General features: G+C 35.1%; 1 protein-coding gene across 1 annotated transcript in view; it reads left to right on the forward strand.

Moving 5' to 3' along the window:
• The window catches only part of FAF1 (Fas associated factor 1), a 171,702-nt gene that overhangs the window by 67,623 nt on the left and 80,267 nt on the right, over positions 1-23,812 (forward strand). The window contains exon 8 of the mRNA XM_056356715.1: positions 19,168-19,254. Within this exon, the coding sequence (XP_056212690.1) occupies positions 19,168-19,254 (87 nt within the window). The remainder of the gene's footprint in view (positions 1-19,167; positions 19,255-23,812) is intronic.

The raw sequence follows: 23,812 nt of genomic DNA on the forward strand, positions 1-23,812 counted from the left end.
AACTGTTGGTGTCTTCTGGGAGTGATGTCTTGCTGCCCTCCTTGTAGAGGTGTCCCCAGAGCTTGAGGGTAGGAGAACGAGGAGAGCATGAGCTGTTCTTAGCAGCCGTTTGCCCTAGACTTCTGTATTGGATCCTAGCTGGGAGTTAATGTCAGTTTATAGCTGTATTTATTTCCCTGTGATCCTGCTCCCCTCTTCCTCCCCATGTTCTGCTTTGAAGGCAGCCCCTGGGGTCAGTGACAGCCTGGCTTCTGCAGGAGACGAGCTGCTGCTTGGAAAAGGAGCCTGAGAAGCAGTGCAGAAGCAGGAGCCAAGTAGCCCTGTCAATGGCTCCCCCCCTCCCCTGAGTGTTAATTGTGGTCACAAAAGTTAAGTGTTTCTGTAAAATTAACATCTTGGTATCATGCATTTATTTTCCACCATGTAGCTTCAATGTCAAGTTTACCCAGCAGACAAGTCAAAACAAGAATATTTTTTCTAACTGCTACTACAGCAAGTCTCAGCCTGGGATCTCAGAAAATCACAGTGTTTGTTCTGGTTAGCAGCGGAAACAATAAAGATTTAGGGTTCAGAATTTAATTGGCACTGATTTTGATGCAGGAAGAACAACCACGCACAGTTTATTCTTGTGAAGCTTTATTGATTCTTTTTTAAAAGGAAAGCTCTGATGAAAGTAAAAAGAGGCGTTTAATTTGCAAGTATTTCTACAGTTTTTATTCTGAAATGTGGTTTTTCTATCCTTTTCTATCCCTGCACAGTAAACATGTCTTAAGATCTTCTGATTCAGAGACAGATACTAAAAACAAAAGTGTAAGGTTGTAATTTCGACTGTTCAGCTTGTTTGTTTGGGTGATATTGGAACTTTCTCATAGGTTAGATTTACATCTTTCCCAAGACTAATGGATGATGTGTATTTGTAAGTGTTTTTACAATAATGTGACACTAGCGTATCCTCAAAATGTCTATCCGAGATTATAATCTTCTAGTGACCTGTTTCCAAGGGTCAGGATTGGAGTATTGCTAGTGAAGAGATGGTGATATGAACAGAAGCTTCCCGTTTTTCTGACGTTACCTGTATACCAAACTGTAGAAATAGGATCTTTTTTGTCGATTATGCAAACGATCTTTTGAATTTCAGTGAGTAACTGAAGATATTTCTTCAGGTATAGATTGATTCTGTGCTTTCAGAGTCTGCAACAAGGTCAAAGATACACAGCAGAATGAGTTGCAGATGCCTTTGAATTATGTCCTGCTCCCATGGCTTCCTTTCAAATCATGATGGAGTCCTCAGTGTATCATCGCTGGCAAAGCCTCTGTAGGTGGACCTATATTCAATAGCTGGCATCTCAATCTCAACTTCAAAACAGTTTTGAAGATTTTGGAAAGGAGTGACCTATTTCCCCTCAAATCGGATCTGTCCATTTTCTCCATACCTTTGGTGACGTGTTTCTTCTGGTCTGGAATTGCAATTTAAAATGCCTGTCTCTGTGACACCATTACTAGCAGCTCTTAGCTTTTCATTTGCTTTCTGCCATTTCAGCAACCTTTTTTCTTTCTGCTTTTCAGGAATTTGTTTTCACAAGACATCTGCAGACAAGCCTTTTCTGGGTCTTCTAATCCATTGGGCTTTAATAATGGCCTCTTATTTCAAGGGAAGAGGATTTTACAGAAACTATTCCTAATATCTAAAAAGAATACAAGATGAGAATACTTGTTTTAAAAATAAGGTGTCTGAATGCCGTTATTTTTACATTCATGTGAAGAGTTTTGATGTTACTGAGCTGGGTTTCACTGCTTGAGGAGGTCAGTCTGTGCCAGATTCCTGTCTGTATATTGCAGCTCATTTCTTGTCCGAGAGCTGTCTTTGACTCTGAGTGTGTCAGGAGTGCTGTTCATGCATGTGGTACTTAGAAACACAAAGCTACAGCATAAATTCACCAGATTTATTGGTAGCAGTCATGCCATCCATGTGACAGGATACATGGCTTTCTGTCCCTTTTCTAATGATTGGTGGGTAACTGACTGCTCACTCGCCCAGGCAGCATCACAAGCTCTTTAGGGCATGTTTTTCAGCTGCTCTTGATAGTGTGTGTGCTGAAGTGTTACGTACCCTAGTGTCATGGTGATAATCACACATTAGCAAGGATGTTCAGAGACTTGACTTCTTTCTTAGAAAGCATTTGGCCTCTCAGAAAGGCCTGTTCCCTTCTGGTGCATCTGTTCATGTGCCAACTGATGTGGAGCATTTCTGACAAATGAGACCTTGGAGGATATACTCAAAACTTTCCAGGCTGATCGTTTAGTTTCAGAAACAACAAAAAAAGCGCTAATGAATCTATTCCAGACCTTACATCTCTTTAGCCTGCCTGTTATAGGCATTCTTGATCTGTTGGATGTGCCTCTAATTAATTTTCTTCTAAGTGTTCTCACATAGATCATGAAAGAGGTGATTATGATGTCACTGTCCCATTTGAAACAATTTTAGATCCAGGGCGTACTCTTTCTGCAGGTGAATGACCAGCAAAATCTCCCAGTCCTTTCTTGAACTTTCTGGCTTGTTCTTGCTGGGCTCTGACAGATTTGTCTTCCCCATCTCAGATCCATTGATGTATGTGGATGCTTTCAGGGTCAGAGGGTGCTTACTTGTCTCCAGTAGTGGATGTTCATCCTAATAGGTAGAAGTAGTCCAGGAGACTCAACAAGGTGCAGTTGAATGACCTAGTTTTTGGTAGAAGTCTAGATCCTTGTCTGTCATGGAAAGCTCTTACAAGGGATATTGGATTATGTCCTGGATCTTAGAGTGCGGAGCTCTCAGATAACTGTTAGCTACCCAGTAAGTCTTTGTCATCACAGCCCATGAAACAAGGAGGGTTTCTGCTGAAAGCAGAACTTCTTTGTTGCTGTTAAATAACTGTCCTTTTTGGTCAGAGGTTTCCTTTGCCATTGTTTCCGTGAGATAAAAAGGTATCTTGAAGTATGTGAAAAATAAAGATGGTGTAAATCTCTTGTTGTTATAACAGAATAATAAAAAAGACTGAGCAGGAACAATTCATTACTCTTTTCCTTTCAAGCACTTAAAAGAAAAGCAGACCTGAAAATATTTCTTTGGGAGGTACTGAAATACCTCATTAGATCTTTCTTTTTATTGGTTATTGAAGTGATAATTCTGTAACAGGAACAAAAGTGAGGATAGATTTTTCTTTGATTTACAGAAATGTGTTAATTTGAGCTGAATAGATATTTTCTGATCTTTAATATTTCTTGTCTATGAGTATTATTTTGTAATACATAGTTTCTAGTCTTAATTTAGAGAAAAAAGTAATTCTGATGGGGACTCTTAATTCTGTGCAGCATTGGAGGTATTTTTGGGGAAGTGAGTAGCTGAGTTTTTAACAACCTTCAATTCAAGCAAGTTTTTTCATTAAATGGAATAGTGTTCACTGCTTATGCAATAGACTTGCGTGTCAAGCTAAGACTGTAGAATGCAGAGAAAATAATATGTATGTATAAATAATTAACTTTTTTTTAAAATTTTCTGTTTCAGTGAAATGGCAAGTTTGCACAGTAATGAAAATGGTTAGAGTAGCTTCATATTATCTCTTTTTCTGAAGTGGTCGTTACATTTGCCGCTGCTGTTCTGCAGCATAGCAGTCGTAAGCTTTGTAAAGACTGGGATCTACAGAAGAGGTAACTCCTTGTAGTGTTTTGGTCAAATACTAATGAAATTGCATATAGTTGTATATTCCAAGAAAGACTGACCCCTGCTTTCATGAAACAGCTTTGTGATTTCCACAGGGTGTGGTTCCTGGGTTACTTGAGCTAGAAAATTTGCTAAGGTAGCCACTGTTGAAGATGTGGTGAATACATTCTTGCTGTATTGAAAGAAACTCAGTTGTGCGCTCTTAGTAGAACAAGATAATGTAGTTTTCTTTTAAAATTTTGGAATTTTAATGGGAAATGTGATTTTGGCCTTGTGGACTATGAACTTTTTAAAATTTAACCAGACCAATTTTGGAAGCCAGTCCAGCTCAGGAAGAATACCTGAACTACATACAAAATGCAGAACTGGGCCTTTGCATGTATATTTTTATGAATACTGAATTATCCACCTTTCTGAAAATTCTGCCTTTCAAGTTAGTATAAGTGATTTTAGTTTTTTTTAGATTTTTGGCCATGTGTTGCTCTCTTGCAGAGGTCCTGAGGGTCTTGTAGGTTATCTTCCCAGTCAAAACATGCTTCCTGATAGCAGTTTCATTTGAATAATCAGCGGGAGTAAGAATGAATGGACTCATCCCCCCATCTTGAAAAGCTTAAAATGAAGTTGGGAACTTTCCTAATAAGGTTTCCCCCTTATGAAAAATGCTCTGTTCTAGACAGCTTCTGTGACTTTTTTTTTGTCAGCTTTTCTGTCATAAATGCAGTTCGAGGATGTGAAGCAGCTTTTGGCAGGAGTGTGCCGCTACACCTGTGATAAAAAGGTTAGGTTCAGCAAACAGGACTTCTTTTCTTCATAAATCCGTTGCTGCTTATAAAGAAATCTTCCTCATTGTAGAGGTTTCCAGATAATTTTTATCTCCAAATTGTTCTATGTACCAGTTTTATAGAGTTCCCATTCATTGGTTTTTCTCATTCTCTGGTAATGCTTTCCCTTCATCTTCCTGTGTTTGCACCTGCATAGAACTCTTGACTTCAGGTTTTCCAGTGTTGCTCTCAGCGTGTTTATTTTAACTGCTTCTAACATTCGTTTGTTATCTGATAACTTCTAATAGAGAACAGGATTTGGAAATAACCCTTTATAGCCTGCATACAGAAAAATGTGATTTTTGACAACTTGAACCTTACTAATTTGGTTTCCCCATCATTATTTTGTATTCTACGAAAACGTACAACTCATGTACACCTACCACTAGTTCAAGTGCTGATTTTTTTTGAGAAAGACTTACAGAAATTAAAGAACTAAAAGCCAGAGAGAATGCAGGTTGGGGTTTTTGGTCAGGTTGCAGCTGTTCTTTTCAACTCTATTCTAGTTTTTGAGGAAATATGTTTAAATACATTTAAACATATGATAGAAATAGTAGTATTCATGAAACCAAAACAAAATCGTATGGCTTCTTTTTGTAAAGACAAAAATCTGTATTCTGATTGCACTTTTGCCTGATTCATTTTGTTGATTCAACAGAATTTCATCTCTGCTTCGCTCAGTCTTACTGTCTTTAAATTTTAAATATTCTGAAGATAAATTTTCACTTTATCATGGAAGAGGAAGACAGGGGTATATTTGATAAATATGTACAGATGTTAACGATAATGATTTTTGTCCCTTATTCAGAAAACTCTTAATATATTTTCATCTGTACTGCCACTACTGCTGAAGTACAATCTGTGTCAATAAAAATAAATGAAAGAGGTAGAGGTCTTCATATTTGTGTTTTATATATTTTTAATTCCTACAAGAAAAAACAAAAGCTAATCTAATATCTGATTCTTTTTGTCATCTCCTTGTTTTCTTGATTTTTTTTTTTTTGAGAAACCTATTTCATATTGGCTTCTAATGCAAATAAATATAATCTAGAGGGAAATATATATAATTTTTTTAACATGTTAAATATGTTCTAACTGAAAGATTTTTCTCTATCTTATTAAGTAAATCAGGGTTTTTTTGGTGGAAGATTCCATAGTTAAAGATGTAAACCAGCAATTTCTTGGTTCTATAGCACAACATAGTTCAGAGCTGAGATTAGAGAAACCCTGTAGAGTGGCTAATACTCGAGGGCATCCCCAACTAGAAAAGTATGTGAATTTAGGCATGGGAGGAAGGAAGGATCTGCTTTAAATTTAGTGTAGGGTCACTGAGTCTTAATGATAGATTAAACAAGGGAGGTGGAATAATGAATAGGGGTATGCAATGTGTAGCACTAATACCAGAAGTCTGTGGTTTTCACTGGTTATTTAATGTCTTTTCCCATATGTTTCTGAATAGAGCAGGTTATGGCAGGGATGAGCTAAGGAACAGCTTTGTTAGTGAATTGATAAATAGACTGAATTTTCTCTTAAAAAGTGTGTATGTATATGGGAGAGGTGCTTGTTAATAGTATGATTGGACAACTTATATGTGTATACCTTAAATGTAGCGATATTAGTAACTATATTTGTCCTCAGTGTGTGTATATTGACATTCATAAAATACACTGTGCAGATTGTCTGCATAATTTTCTTTTCCATTGTGAAACTAATAGCCATTCCTTGGCTAAAGCAGAAATTAATCTCAGATTCTTTCTGAATATTGTTGATGTAAAGAAAACCCCAAAGGAAATGGTAAGTTTGCAGACATGAAAACGAAATGGAGGAAGTACCAAGAAATGTTTTTGTTAGTGGAAAGCTAGCTAATGGCTCAGTAAACAGTGTTCTGTAATTTATTTTAACTTGAAGTCAGAATAACAATAATAGAATGTCTATTCAAGCTCAACCATGTAAAATAATTTATTAAATTCATGCTTACAGTGAATGAGAAAGATATCACAGTTTAGTGTTGAGTTTATACAGAGTTCTGACATGTAAGAGTCTGCCAACTACCTGATACCAACAACATAGGTGAACCAAGCAAGTCAACTGTTGAGTTATGGATGGGGTTTTGGGTAATCCGTATTCTCTTTTGTGTGGTGAAGATACCAGAAAGTCTTTAGAGAAAATGTTTTTCACACGTAACTTTTCCTTTGGGTTACAGATGTGATTGCAAGCTACACTGGAAGGTGCGGTGCAGGTCCCACTAATAGCTTTGTCTTGTTGCAACAGTACAGTATTGGTGAAATTAATATGTGCAAGACATTTCAGATCTGTGACTCATCTTCCTTTTTAGATGTGTCTTGTTGACTGGCAATGGGAATAAAAGGTCTGCAGAGGGAGCCTACCCATCTCTCTTCTCTAAGCAGCAGGCTTGCTGTGATCTTTAAGTGTAAAAGTGGTTGGAAGAGAGAAGTAAAACACTGAATTGTATTGGAGGATTTCTCTACATGAAAGTACTTCTCTGGACAACTGTGGTAGTTTCTGTCACATAATTCATAGCTAGACGTCCAAAATAGTTCAAAATTTGCAAATATTTTATAATAATTAACCATGTAAAAATATTTGAATAGATTTTCTATTGTCTCTGGTAACAATAAAACATGCTGCCTTTCATAAAAGAGTTTTACCAATTGTTTAGGGACAAGTAAAAAACACATGATAAAATACTGATTTTGTGATATTTGTTTCTTAAACCAAAATTGGTAGGCTTATCACTTAAAATAAGGATTGTCTCTGAAGCACATGTAGTTTATGCATTTTCTAAAACTGAAACTGAATCAGTTTTTATTCTGAAACATGTTTGGGTAGGAGCAGGGGAAGATACTGTTAGTGAAATGTGTCTTGTTATTGTAATTCAGATTGGGGAGGCAGTGGGATTTAGTCTCTCATTGGACAAAATGTAAATAAATTTGGAAGAGAGAAAGTTTTGGGGTTTTGGGTAGGGTGGGTAGGTGTTGTGAATTCGCCCCCCCTTTCCAGTATGAATATGAATGGTGCTTTTTAGTATAATGAAATGCAGCGAGAATTGGACATCTAACTACCATTCATCTCCTTATTAGTTCCTAAAAGGACTGTTTATTTTACCATTCATATCAATGAATGTAGGGAAGTGATAAAAGTCCAATATATGTATATATCATGCTTAGGCTGTTGCAAATCAGTTTCTTTTGAAATGAAGATTAGGTTGTTTTTCTTCAAATAAATTTGTCTAAATTTTTCTTTTGTTCAGAACATGACAACCGTGAAAATTTAACAAATCTATTTTCCATGGCAAGAATCACGTCAAGTATCTCTTTCACTTCTAATGATAATTCAAACACTAGAAATAATCTTGAAGGCTCTTACAAGTGGAAACCTAACTATATAAAAAATATTCGCTATGATAAAACTCATTAAGAGTTTTCTTAAAAAGGAAACAACACAGCTAATACAAGATGCAGGAAAGTATAATACAGATTTTTGCTGAAGAGTTTGCATACTGGTTCCTGACAAAGGAAGTGGAACAGATTGAAAGACAGGAGCTGCAAAATTACAATTTTTGTGCAGCAGTCTGACTATATGCACATGTGATAATGGACAAGGTGGGATCAAGCCTGTGTAACTGGCATACAGGTTTTTTCTTAGTTCTCAGCCTTTGTTCATATTTTACCATTACCTGGTAGTGACAGTAGATTCTGGTAAGTCTGAGAGATGTTGGGATGCACAGAGTGTATTTAGTAGTTTAAAATGTGTTTTCATATAAATTCTGAATACTAATAATCTTGAAAGTTACTGCCCTCAGTCATGTCCCTAACTGCATGATCAGTAAGTGCCAAGGTATATTTTTCTCCAAGTTACTGATAAAATCACTAGGATAATTTATTAGAATTATCTCTTAAGTCTAAGTATGCAATCCATATGAAATAATTTGTCCCTTGACTCTTGATGATCTTTTTGATCAGGTTAGCCCAGATACAAACTGTTACCCTGGTGCAGTCTTCTGTTGCATTTAGTACGCCAGCTGTTTCAACTAATGGTTGTCATTTTTTTTTATGGGTTTGTTTTTTTTTTTTTAGCTCCAAAGATCATAGAACTCATCTTGGTAATTATTGCTTTTCTAATTTGCGGTGCTTTTCTTGTTAGTCTTTCATGCCTTCTTCCTGGAGATATCCTAATTTGGCTTGTATATTCTTTATTATACAATCTGCCTAGCTTCAGCTGTGTTACAGCCTTGTACACTGCTGCAGCTGAGTCCAGTATAACACTCTGGACTTCACATAGTTTTCCTGCCATGCTTTGTGAAGCACTCTGAAATCTTCTGGAAGGTGGTAACTAAAAGTAATAATAATAATAAAAAAGTTTCTATATTGAAACTAAGGTCTCATTTTTCCTTCCAGATGCAGGATCTTGCATGAGTATTTGCCTCCAGAGTTTGTCCCACTATTTTTAAAGGGGTCTTAAAATGTTAATTTTTAATGGAAATAAAATACCTGATGTTTGGCAATTTGTCAACATTTTAAGACATAAAAGCAGCTGGAACTGGGATGGTAGCATTAATAATTTGGGTAATTCTCCTGTTTTCTACACAAACCAATATCCTTCCTTGGGGGAACAATATTAGAAACTGTGTTTACCCTTTATATTGCAATTGAGTGCTTTGTCAAAAGAGTAGTTGCCTCTTGATAGCGATCTGGTAATAGATGACTTAGTAGAAGTTGCCTGTTGTCTTTCATAATATGTGTAAAGGTCAGTTAACATACTTATTAGTAACCTGGATTTTTTTCTCAAATGATCATTCCTACTGAATGGAAAAAAACCCTAGGACTTCAAAATGTATCTTTCTGTGTTAGTGCACTATATGTAGAACCAACAAACAAAAAAATTCAATTATTATCATCAGTTTTATTTTGTTAGTAGAAGTCTTTAAGGCATTTTCAAATAAATTCATAAAATTGTTTTGGCACTAAGTCTTTGTTGTTTGATCTCTTCTAACCCTAATCACATCTTCCTTTCAATCTCTAATGTCACAGCTAGCTCACACTCTTAATTCTTTCATACCCTATTTCAACCTCATCCTTGTGTGCTGCTAAAATGATTTTTTTCTTTTTTTTTTTTTTTTAAATACTCGTGTCTCTTGCCTCGATTTCTTAAGAATGTGTTTTCCCTTCTTCTGTAGGAATTTGTTTCTTCTTTTAACCTCCTATTAAAAAATTCAAAGGGTCATGCGGTTTTAAGTTCAGAGGGGATTATCACAATTAGGTCTCCTAGGCACTACAAGCAATGAATAATAATAATTATGTAGGCTGAACCTTTGCACAGTGCAGGCCATATAGCAGCAATCGGTAACTTCTACATCAAGTTCAGAAGGTTGTAACTTGCATTTAGCAGTAACGCTCTTCTAGAAGAACAGCTAATTTTAGGTATTTAAAGATGGAGATCAGCAAAGAGGTTTCTTTATTCCACAGAATTAAAATGTTCATGTACGCTGGCAGAAAACTGAAGCACTGAGAAGCAGAACAACATTTTAAAGATGGTGAAACAGTGGTATATAGAATTTGAATATAGTGAATAATGTAATATAGTGAATATACTTAACATTTGCCGCTTGCTGCCGCCCAGGAAAAGGCCAGATGCAAAGCAGTGGGGAAAATAGTATCTGCTAGCTTGAAGAGAGCTCAGATTTATTCTCAGGCCTCAGACCTTGTCTGGGCAGGAGGCTGAGGTTGGGAAAATATCTTTCCACATCTTTGAGGGAACATCTCATGTGCTTGGAACGTTTATCTTTTCAGGTTATATTGTAGGTATAGATATATGTTGCATGAGGTAATCAGAAGTTCACATGTCAGAAGATTCACAAACATTTAGTTGAAGCCTTGCTTTTATTTTCTGTTTCAAAATTCGTAGGTTTTAACCACAAAAATATACTAGCATTACTCAGCAGACCATTTTATTGTAAGTCGTGGTGTTAAGATGCTAACTTGGCACAGACCCATTAAAAAAAGGTCAAATGACATCCAAGAAGGGTTTGTTTAAGAAGTTTAAAATGTGAACTCCAATGAATGAAATAGAGGGTAATGAAGTAGTAATAACTATGAAATCTTTGAAAGTAATTTATTCACAATGTCATTTCTGTCACTGAAAGGAAACTGCCAAATGTGTCTTTACAAGTGTTTACAAAATGAAATAAATTTTAGATGTCATTACATTTAAATTGTAAATAATCTGGTGATTCCTAAACTGAATGGGCTTCTGATTATAACTTCTAGTTAAGAAAAATTTCTGAATTATTTAAAAAAGTGTTTCAGCTCAGACATGTAGTTGCTCAATGAGGCTACAAAGTGAGTAGGTAGTGTCTCTGAAGGTGTCTTCCTCTCAGCTGTAGAAGTAGACAGAACAGAGCCAACTAGCTTAGGAATAAAACAATTTATTTCTTAAATTTAGGACAGTTAATGTTTGCCGGTAGTATATTAAATAAGTAATTAGGACTGTCTGTAGTCTTCAAGAATTTACATCAGTAAAACGCAATGAACATTTTTGTTTTGGGTTTTGTTTGATGACTCACTATGATGGGTATAAATCTGGGGGAATGAGGCTATATAGAAGTGCTTAGTTGGGGCATAAAGAATCCATATGCCTTTCTGGAAGTCTGGTAAGTCTGTCTTCCTATGTAGTATCTTATTTTTCTAAATGAGATAGTTTTTACTAAAATATTATGGTGAATCATCTCTCTGTTAAGTTTATTGTCTCTTTACAAATTCTTTCTCCTGAAAATTTACCTCCCCTTCCCCATTCTAAAATACATAATAGCACAATAATATATTAACTTTGCATTTACTTACTCAGCCACTTAATTTTAGTAGTTACCTTGTTTCTCCTTGCCTCATCATTCAAATTGGAAATAGTGTGGATTGTTTATGTTCAAGTAGTCATTTAATCCTTAGGTATGTGAAGTTCATACTCCACCTTTCCCGTGATGAGAGGCAAAATAATCTACTCCAATCTCTTTTTTCTAGATACTGAAATTAAAGAATTGAAATCATCAAGACGCATTTGCTGGGTTTTGCTCATTGTTTAATGTGACTTAATCTTCATTGTTCGAACATTTTGTCAGCAAATTGTTGCAAAAAATCACACAGTCTTTTCCAGACTCGAGTGGTTACCTAGTGAATTCAACAGGTTTTCTAATGAAGATATTGGCACAATATTTACTGAATACTACAGTACAATAAGCCATTTTTAAGAGGATTTTAAACTGGATTTGTTTTGATTTGAACACTGTTCCATATGCTCTAAAGTGAAAGCTGGATTCTCAGTGGTTTTTTGCACATAAAATGTATTTAATTGCAGGAAAGTGGTACACAAATATTTAGCAGAAAATTTTCTACTGATTTTTTGTGTTGTAACTTGCTGATGAATTCTGCATTGTATGTGGCTGACGTACAATGGACATTTAGGTTCTCTTGGGGTCCTTTAGGAAGGTTTGAAATTGCATAGTGTTTTTAATTTGGAAATGAAACAGTCCTAATTAGAGGGAAGAGAATATTACTTTCAAGAGGTATAAAAGTTTTGGTGCTTTTGTTTCAGTTTTACTTTCATGATTGAATAAGCAAGTCATGTATTTCAGACACTGAATTAAACCAAATTACGTTAGAATTTAATGAATTTTTATTCTGCATTAAACAAGAAAAGATATTTCAAAGCTTTAGCTTACTAAAGGGGAAAACTTAATAAAAGTAGACCAGAATCTTTTTGGAGGTATGAAAAGCAAAAATATTAATTTAACGGAAGAGCTGTGAAATAAAAAATTAATTAAAGAATGTGTTGTAGTAAAACATGTATTAGAGTTCTTGTGTATTTCATAAAACCACTGAATCTGAATCACAGCTGACTTTTGGTTGGCAGGCTTGGGCAGGAGAGGAGTTCTTTTGCCTTCAGTATTCATTTCAAATATTTAGGTTGTAAGTGTATTTTTTTCCTTTAGATTACAGCAGACTGAATTGAGTATACATGTAAATGTAAATAGTCATTTTAGCATAGTGAATTGTCCTTGGAGAGTTTCAGTTGCATGACATTCTTGAGAAACAGATGCTGTTATTTAAAAATAGCCCAATTCTGACATCTTAATTCACTAACTGAAAGCATTCCATAATTTCAACTTCAGTCAGCTGCTAGAAGAGGCCAGTTATCATTTGATGTCTTTGGAATTGCATTATTGTTTCTAAAGTAAAACCTACACTAAAATGAAATTTGCTGATTTAAGTAACCTTTGTTATTTATGTTTTAATATAGCTTATTGTGTATTGGAGATACAAAAAGGCAAACAAAATTGTAAGCAGAGCAGGCTTATACCATTCCCCCCAAATGAATCTTGCATTAAATGCCCTGAGAGTTCTGGTTTGGATGCTAATGTTAGTCATAGTTCATACAGTACATTATCTGAATATATTCTACTTGAGTGTTGCTGGCTAAAAATTACTGCAGATACCATTTTTTGAAGTTAAGAAATTAATTTTCTCGTTGTCTGCTGATAGCCTTTTCCTGATGAAATGCAAAATAATTGCTCTCTGCTACAGGAAAATTTTCAATATGGATCACTTATTTTTGTTTTTCATTTTCTCCTCTTAACTTCTGTTTCTGTTCTTTGTCTTTACTATTACTACAGACCAAATCTATTGCAAAAGGTTGTGGCAGAGATGCTGATTCAGAAAATTTTTCTCTCTAGTTTTACATCTCTCTATTTTTAATAGTTCTTGTTAGTCCATGGTTAACTGAAATTACCCATTTATTTGACCCATCTTTTTGTTCATAACTATTGATAACATAATTAAACATCATTATCCCTTCAAATTCACCATTTTATCACCTTTGACACTTCTCTATGTTTAGGAACTTGGTAGATTCTGTCCCTGCTTCCTATGTATTACTGCCAGATTCCCAGTGCTCTTTGCTAGCTGTCAGAATTTTGTCTGGCAGAGGCTTTCCTCTATAACCTTGAAGGCTACCGCTTTAGCTGGCTTTGGGTCCTTTCTTTCCATCTTTCTTCACCAAAAGGCTTTTGCTTACTTTGCATTTCTTTCTGTCATTGCCCCATCTATATCGTTGCTGTCTCCTGAAAATTTTGCTTACTTGTCTTGGCTTCTTCTCTGTTACAATGTCAAAGTCAAGATTCTTGCTTTACTGTCGGTGCCCCATGCAACCTTGCTATGTCTGCATCTGATCTCATTTCCCCGTGTCCCCCAACTCACATTCCACATTCCTCACAGTCCTCTGACTTTATTGCTCCTTTTGTCTGCCTTTCATGCACTCATTTTTGCACTGTCTTTCATGCTGCCTATGTGCCTGGAACAGTCTTTAGCATCTCAGCCAATTTACAGCTTTGCATAAATTATATTTTATAATAAGACTAACAAAAGTTCATTATCTACATTATTTCAATTAACTTTGTACCTGCATAAGCGGAAAACAGCCTGAGGGAAACTACTGTTAAACTTTGTTGTGATTTGTTGTGATTCAAAGATACAGATTCAGGCATGACAGTTCTTTGATGATTCAGCATAAATTTAATTTTTTTAACAATTTGGTTGGTGTTAGATTTTTATTTTATTTTTGACAGTAGATTTCAAATTTTTCTCATTCAGAGATAAGAAAATAGCTACTTATTCCTGCTGAGTGAAACCACCAGAAGGCAGTCTTCAGTGCATTACCTGTGCTTCGTGTCCTGTGATACATTTTACCTCATTTATCCTTAGTAATATAGATATGGAAGAGTTTTGAATGTTGGATTAACTTCCTATCTACAGACAAAGTGTATCTTTTGTGTTTAATCTTACTTTTAAAGCTACATACTCACCTGCTTGAAAAAAAACAGTGAAAGATGAGAAAGTAAGACTGCCTATATCTGAGAAGTTTTCTCACTGTGTTGGCTGCTTTGGCCATGTAGGTTTTCTTAAAATATTAAAAGTTGTTTAATATTTTAACTCCCTTCTAACAGCGGTGAAAATGTGCTGAAGGTAAAACTTTGCATGCTTCTCCTGCATCAGTGTATAGCTACAAGGCAGGGCATTCTGCAGGAATTATAACAGCATTTTCTAAGTAAAATTATGTCTGAAATATACGGGGTATTATTTTTCTGTGTGTGTTGAAATGGTTGTATTGATACTGTTCACAGCTGAGTTGTGGAACCAAATAGATGTGCCTTTAATTTGTTTTTAAATGATTTTGTATATTCTGGAGATTATAATCTGAAGGGTGGCTGCCATAGTAATGTGCCAGTCACCATGGCATCTGAACATTATGAAAAGAAATTCTGAGCTGCACAAAGACAATACCACCAATTCGTATTTCAAGCTGATCAAAGGTGGGAGACCAACAAGTTTGCCAATAAATGTAGCTCAGTGGATGGCACTAGAACTTAGTTTGCTTTACACGTATTTATGAAGATTTTGTTCCTCCTATCAATATCATGTGAATTTATAAAAGCCTTAACACCGACTTCATCCCTTTACTGTGCTTTTTTTCAGTTGTGTGAAGAGTGGGCCAAAGGCTTTTATTTCAGTGGCCTAGTGAAGAAGCAGTTTATGGTTCTGCTTTATTTGAATTGTTAGGACTTTTTCCTCCTTACAGAATTTTTAACTTTAAACTGAAATTAAGTCAGTTAATGAAGAAAAGGGGGGTTTCTGCACTCAAGTGGTAAATATTCCTAGTCACTAAAACATTTTGCAGTCTGCTTTCATAATGCTATTTTAAACAAAACTAAAATTAAATCGTTACTTAAAAGCAAGCTTATTTTATCTTAAATAATTGATTGTGGCTTGTTGTTTGAAAGAGGACTACTCTGGCATGAATTCCAAATCCAGTTATGATCTTAACTCAAGCAGTTTGTTTAATCAAACATTACTCTACTAAGTCTTACATGGTCCCCTACCCAGCTAGGCCTGCCTATAACAACTAGTTTATTCTGCGACGAGTTGCTCAACAGATGTCATTCTGGTAGAATAATGCAGCAGAATAGTTGTGCGTTGGCTAAAATTACTTCAACTTTGATCACTTTTGTCCAGCACATCAGTCTGGCATTGTGCTTTATACCAACATAACACTTTACCCCGAGCATGCCTTTCAAGCTTAGAATAGCAGAGGAATGTTATTGAATTCAGTGCAGTTACAGATGAGTTAATGAAAGAAGGGAAATACTGTTTTTTTCATAATGCCTTTCTGTTGTACTTTGGAATTAAAAGGGAATTTGAGGAATGTGACTTCCGAGTTATTTATTTTTACTTCTGAAGGCCTTTTGAAAACAATATTATGCAGTTCTATTGATCCCATGTTTCTGTAAATAAGTTTCACTTGTTATTTGAAAATGGCTCATTCTTAAGTTTCATATTGTAAAAATAGTATTAATAACACTTTTGGTGTGTAATTGGAGAATAGTTATCTGACAGGGACAGTTTATCCTGGTTTTTAATGCAAGAAAGCTAAAACAGCAAGATCTCTATTCTTGTGATCACAGACCAGTATTATTACATTTTGGTGGGCTGTTGTGGGGTCGGTACAGAGTAATGACGTCTCTTTACCTTGATACTACTGCGAAATGAATCCTGCACTGCAGGCTACCTTCTTCTTGAGAAGCAGTGCGTCCACCGAGTTCTGCAGAGTTTAGTTTTCCATAATTCCGTTTTTCACAAGTGCATCTGTGTATACATATGTGTGTGTATATATATTAGGATATACCATATATATGTGTATTTGAAAGGAATTTAAGTTATTAATAATTGAGGTATATTTGTGTTTTTTAAAGCTTGACAATGTGCTTAAGTATGAGGATGCACTAATATGAAGTCCACTTCAATTGCTAATAAATACTTCAGGGTTCTGTCTAAAAAAATCCCACTGTTCTTCTTCTAGTTTTTTTAAATTACTATCTAGTTGCAAAGTTTTTTACTTGAAACATAGTTACCTGATCAGTCTCCCTGCAAAAACTCCTACAAAACCAATATTAACATAAAGGTTATCAGGTATACATGTAATTTACTAGTTCTACAAGAACAGAGAGATATCTTGATGATTCCAAAACATGCAATGAAGGTAAAGCTGAACTGAAAATCCAACCCAAATACAGGTTATGATACAAAAATGTCCAGATAAGGAACCCGCATGATCTGACTTTCATCCTTTAGTGAGATGTAGATTCAAGAGTTGGAAGTAATGTATCTTACTCTTGGATAGTAAACTGAAGCCATTGTTTCCCACTTTCTGTGTATATTTATACAGCTTTAAACTGATAGTGTTGAAATTAATATCCCCATGGCCTATATATAAAATTTATCCAGAAATATGAGACAGTTCTTCACAGCTTTTACTAAGGGGCACTTTGTTAGTATGAGATACTGCTACTACTAAAAGTAGTGAGAATGAGAAACAGTAATTGAATGGAGGATCTGAGAACTGGAAGTACAGTCAGAGCATTGCACTTTGCGTTTGCTCTCTCTGTGCCCTGAGTTTTCTCAGTTGTGTTTGTTTTCAGAGAGTTGGCAAACTCATGCAGCAGTGCCATGGAGAACCTTTCAAAGAATGTTACCCAAATCAACATATGTGAGCAAGCATACGTGTGGAAATCCCTGCCTCATCCATCACGCCCTGTAGGATATTTCCAGTGATTAGAACAGTTATTTTACCGCATTTCTCTCTAAAGATGATCCAGAGAAAAAGCATGTTGGGTGCTATTTCATTATGCAAACACATTTTTAGATTAATATCTACAGCCAGATGTTGCCTATACATACTGCACTAAAAATAAATGACTAATTTTGAGGGAATGTATCCATCTGTTTATATTACCCTATTACCTTATTGTGTTCAGACCTCAGCTGTGCCTTACTGATGAAGCTATGGCAAGTATGGATTAGTAGGTAGGCCTAAAACATATAAAGTGTCTATTAGTGGATAGCTTTGTTATATTGCGTTATCTCCCTAAGAAAGGTAGTTTAGAATAATTTTTTATTCAATTCTCGAACATGAAACCTTTAAATGTGTGGATTAAGTTAGTATTTCTCACTTTGACTAATTTCAGCTTTCTTCCTGATATTTTCTTTTTTTGAACCTTTTTTCTGTTCAGAGGAAGTAGTTACCTTAGGGTAAGGGCACTTGACTGCAAGCGAGGTGCTAGCCCAAATATATTTTGTGCTGACAATGATATTTTTTTTTTCAGTTCACAGAATTTTTGATAATTCTTATAAAAGAAGTTAGAATACAATAATTATTGTTTCTTTCCAGTTAACAAGTCAACAAATGGAAAGCTAAAGAAGGCATTAGAGGACACTTTTTGGAGTAGTCTTGGCATTTACTTTAAGTCAAATATTATCCATCTGCCGTAATTCCGTAATTTTTTTTTTGGTTGGAGATGTCAAACACTTTATTCTTGTATCTCTTAGTATTAGACTGTACAGCCCTCTTAGAGCTGGGAACAGGACACAAAACTTTTGACTTCCTCAGATTCTGTGTAGCAAAAGGTCCTGTAATATATTAGTAAAATGTATCAAACCTTGCTTTTATCTATTTGAGAATGTTTTTCTGGATGTAACCTAGGTTGTTGTGATCTGTATTTGGAAACTGAAATAGACCTGTGAAGGTATGGGAGGACCTTCTATTCCCATGTAGCAGTTTTATGGAAGAAAAAACAAAAGCCAGCATTGCTTGCTCTAAGTGTTTTATTGTTCACAGTTCTGGTCCAGCTGGGCAATATTCACATGTGCTGGTTGGTTTTGCAGTCTTCACATTCAGGTATGCAGTATTATTCACAATTTGAGATACCGCTCTCTATCCCAAGCACAAAAATTTATCTTTTTGTGATTTAAATAATTGCTTATCACAAAACCTCTGATAAAACATGCCAGATTTTTTATCTGTATTAATGTTTTTGTGGAGTTCTGTAACTTCTGTTTTGCAGTATTCTTCCTGTATTTAAAATTTTCATTTCTTTCTTCTTTTCCCACTCCCTTCCTCCTTACAACCATCATGTGAGATGGTTAATGGTAGCAACTTGTATTTTAGTAGCACGGGAAAAGGGTTGATATAAAAATTGGTTGATTTGAATTTTATTAATAAATGTTTGAAGGGCGTTGTCATTGGAAACATGCTTATTGATTCATATTTCAATGTTTAATGTACTCACTTGGTTTTGGATCCCATATAAGAAACTTAGGCAAAACTATTTGTATTCCTTATTGCATTAGATGTAAATGAACCTAAAATTTTCAGGTGAAACAGAATACATTAACTAGCAAAACCTGTAACAATTTTTGTTATCTTCTGCTTCTCTTCAGATTGTTACTTTGTAATACTTCTTACTGTGAAAATTTGTGTTATCAATTGTTTTACACATTTATGATGCTGAAGTAATATTGAATCACTACGAATGATAACTTAGAGATCTTAATTTTTTTTCTTTAACAGTACTGTATGTAAACCTGTGGAACAGATCTGAGTCTTTGAGTGTTGGAGGAATCTGTTTTACAATAATTAGAAAAAATCAAAATAAAAAGCTTAGGATTATGATGAAAATAATACAGTTTTCCTGTATTGCTTTCATTAGAGCAAGTTCTGAATATTTTTTTTTTTTTTTTAAACCAGGTAAAGCGGAATGTGTATGACCTAACTAGTATCCCTGTTCGTCACCAGTTATGGGAAGGCTGGCCTCCTTCTGCTACAGACGACTCAGTAAGTAGCTTTGGTTCTCATTTAATTTCTTCCTACAAATAGCTGATTTTACTTGGATTTTTGGCATCATCCAACAGCTTTTTCTGTCTCATATGCAGTAACTTAGCATTACACATACTTCAGAGCTTTATCTTGAAAGATACAAATACTAATGTACGGGATTACTGAAGCACATAGAAATTATTCAAGTGAATCAAATTCAGTGCACGTTTTAAATGAGGAGGAGACATGTTCCTAGACTGAAGCAAAGCTGCACAACAATTTGGAAGCTGAGGAAGTCTGTGCACTGACTGAACTTCAGGAAAAAAGTCCTGCCTTCTCAATGTGTTCTGAGTGCCCATCTAGATATTTTACTCAGTAGTGTATGTTATTTCACCAGTATGCTTCAGCCTGTGTCTGTCTGGCTTTAAGGAGAAGAGGTGTTCCTGTTGAAACTGGTGGAGAGCTTCCCTTGCCTTTAAAGTATCTACTTTAGTTCTTGCTGAACCAGTAAGAATGTATCGACATTTGTAAGATTACATTTTGAAATATTAAATAATACGTATACAGTACAATATGTATTCAGTTTTCAAACATGTTGCAGCATTTAGAATTACCATTATTTAGAAATGGAGGGAAATCTTAGCTGAGATCAATAAGAACCCTTGGTGACAGAATCAGCTAACTGAATTGCCTACAAATTCATGAAATTGCAGGACTTAACTGCAGAATTCCATTAAATATTAGACTTGTATCCTTGCTTGGTTGTCTCTGTAGTATGTTTTACTGCACGGCTTTCATTTTTGCTCAGATAATTTTCTTCTGGTAGTACGTTCCCAATGGCAGCTTGTGAGTTCTGCCTTTATTTAAAAAACAGAAAGAGAAAAAAAAAACCCAGAAAGTCCTGAAAGGCTGAAATAATTATGTAGTTATGTTGTATACAGACTTTGTGACCTAAGGAAAATGTAGAAGAATTAAGTATTGCTACTTTTATAAAGTTATTAATTTTAACTGGGAGTTGAACCTGAGTATGCTGCAAAGCAAAAATGGAATTGGGATTTGCTTCCTCTACATATTACCATTGTCTTCAATGCATTATTTTCCTGTCCATTTCTACTCTTTTCTTGTAAAGGGAGAATTGTGGTTTGTATGATAAGATTGATGCTTTTTAAGTTTGAAAGAGGTGGGTAAATCTTATGTCCACGTATTCAGAAGTGTATGTGAGATGACACGTGTAATATCTGAAATAACGTCATGGTGTCATGTGGTAATTGCTGTCTTTGAAACGTGGATCCATTTTAACATTTTATTAGTTTACATTAGCCAAAAAAGAATTGGAAACTCGGCACTTCTAATCTGTTTTCCCACAGCTGTTAGGTTTTCCCATATTTTTCTCCCCTTTCTTTTGAATACGGTACCTCACATATGTAAAACTCATAAATCTGTTTTAAGTCTGTTTTTACAAGTGACATTGTTGCAGGTGAATGTTTTCCCTTTTCATCTTTAATGAAATTGGTGAATGTTGAGTCATCTGCTCCAAAGCAGGAGAGTCCTCCAAGCTCACTGCTTGAGTCTGGTGGAGCTGAGACTTGTCAGCTGTGTAAACAGATTTGAATGTGTTACCAACAAAAATATAATTAATTTCTGTCTAAAATTAGAGGCCATAGCTTACTATTTATGAAGATTTTATGTTAGCAGTGACTATCTGTGGTTCTGTGATCTGAACCTTTTTTCCTTTGCAAATTAGAAATATTCAGGAATAATTACTTTAGTAATTAGTCATAATGTCTTTTAGTTCCGTGGCAGATTTTTAAAATAACTTTTTCCCTTAGAGGGTTTTTATTTGCTGTATTGTATAGTACTCTATTGCAATTAAAGAGTTAAAGAGACTTGATTAAAATACTTTTTCATTTACATGTTATGCAGCATAAGAAATACTTTGTAATACCAGGAGGTTTTTTCAGTGCAGTTCTCGTTAACCTTTGGCTTAGCAAATAGGACAACTAAATAGACTTCGCATAATTGGATTCCTGTATCATCTCGAGTCTCTTATGAACCTGACAGACTACAGTGTTCTGACATTATCAGGAAATTTAGTGGAGTCAATAGTCATTTAAAACATTGTTGCTTCATCTCCCTTCAGAGTTAAGATATGTTCTCTGCTTATACTATCTAATGAAATATGGGATACTGTATGAATTGTCAATAACTCTTTCAGATCCTTTTGCACACTTTCACCAGGGAAATGGATATTAAAACCTCCGCACGCAGGAGTATGTTTTAATGCTGTGACAGTTTGATTGTGGGAAGCAAGGCATACGTACTCTGTGGAAATCTAGTTTTGCCATCCAGCAAGGACATATTTTTAGCTTTTATTGTGCCTGAATAATTTTAATGCCATGAGTTATATCTGCTCTGCTCATTAAAATTCAAAAAATTAAATATATGAATTTTAAATAATTCTTTTTTTAACAAGTTTACATAAGAAAACTTGAATTCTATTGAAGGCCTAATTTATCTGTCTTTAGGTATATATCATGAACTGATACAATGGAGTCTGGAAAAGTATCCTAGAAATTAAAAAAATAATTTGATTTAAATAGATTCATAGTTCTCATTTTTTTTTTTTATTTTGGATTTTATAAAAGCATTAACATTACTGAGTTTGTAAAATGAGAACCAAGCCAAATAATTTACTAAAATTTCTGAAATGTTTTCTGTTTGTCTTTGTTATATTGGCTGAACTTCTAAACTTCTGCTGTTAATTACTGCTGTTGCCAAGTGGAATGAGCAGCCTTCAAATATATGTGCATGAAGAAAAAAATCTGAGATCAGTTGTAGGTAGTGTTTCAATTACAGTTTTTACATGGAAGAATTGTGATTTTATTTATGTAAGTACAGGTGACTTTTTGGATATTAGCTTTACACATGAATGTTTGAAGTACCCCACCCCCCACCCCCACCCCTGCTGAGGTCATTGGGGTTTGATTTATTCGAGTAGGATGAGGTTTTGTCCCTGATGTTTCTGTTTATTTTTGGTAGCATAGAACAACAATACCCAATATGAGAAGAAGGAGAGAGTTGCTTTTGTGCTGCTTTTTTTCTCAGTATTTAAGATAAAACGTTTTTCCTAATTAGTTCATTGTTTTAAGTGATTTCAGCGTAGCAATGAGAAATGTCTGTTTCTTCATAAATAACAACAGTGAGCTTGGCAAAATGGGATATATTTCTGCATTAAAAAGATGTAAAACTTTCAGGATTAGGTTTGGGCTTGGGGGAAGTGGGAGGAGGGAGAGAGGCAGAGGCAGATGAAGCATCCTGTGTTGTAACTGTGCCGTCACACACAGATCCCGTAAGAGGAACTCAGCATCTGTCCTTCCGCCTACTGCCAGTAATGCTTTACTTCCCTAAACAGTACAGTTGGTCAAGACCTCGTATCCTCATTTCAAGACAAGTAACCGTACTTCTTCATTGTATAGATAAGCAATCGGATATTAGTTTAGGCAGAAGTGGGTCTATACTGACAAGTTATTCGGCTGCACTGCTGAAGAGTCATACTTCAGATGTGACATGGGAGTGTCCACTTAAGTGTTGAGGTTCTACATCATCCCTTGTGAACATGACCATCTCCAGTTCTCCGAGGGCTGTAGCAGATGTGGTTGATGTTCCTTAGCTGAATTTAATAAAGACTTCCAGGTTATAATCAAAATTCTCAAACATACATGCATGATCTAATTAGCACTGCTGTTATATTTAGGTATTTCATTGCAAAGTACTAAGTACAGCCTGTGTGCACAGGTAGAAATTAAGAACGCTGATAAGTAGTGTTGTGGTACAAAGTCAAACCATTTATGACACTTCTTGGCTGATCTCCAGATTCTTGAAGAGGTTGAGTATTAAGCGCCTCCATAATTAGTATTCCTTCCCTTTCCAGGTCTTAGTTCTGAACAGAAAGTTTATTACCACATGCTGGCATTGTGATACGAAAACAAGTTGTGAGATTTATATATGAGGGCCGTTTAATTGTAATGGATGCCATGTCTGCGTGTACTGGATTATTTGGAATTTTCCCCCTGGAATTGATATGACTAAAGAATAAATAGTCCTGACAGAGATAGTGCCTATTGGAAGTGTGAAGTTGACTATATTTAAATTAAAATACATAAATCACTAGAAAATAGTCAACTTTTTTTTAAAATATCATAATTATGATTTAGATTGTCTGTAATGTTACTTTGTATGTTACTTCTGTGGTTCTTATCAGTTGCGGGCTGTAGAGTAGTAGAGTGATCTGACAGGATCCTTTTAATTTAAATAAAATTAAAATAAAAATTTAGATAAATAAACAAACTTGCAGTCTTTTCTGTTACGTGGGTTCAGGAATATGGTAAAGTTTCAATGTAACATTTATACTATAATCCCAATTTAGTAGCAAAAATCATTAGACAATACCCAGTCTTGGAAGTTCATGGTGCTTTATGAAGCAGCACATTCATCATCATTAAGAAAAAGAAAAGTAACTGAACAATTTCATAAACAGTTCCTAAATGTCTTTATTTTAGATAACCTTCTGACTTGG

This window comes from Falco biarmicus, chromosome 11, assembly GCF_023638135.1.
Source record: "Falco biarmicus isolate bFalBia1 chromosome 11, bFalBia1.pri, whole genome shotgun sequence".
Lineage (NCBI taxonomy): Eukaryota > Metazoa > Chordata > Aves > Falconiformes > Falconidae > Falco > Falco biarmicus.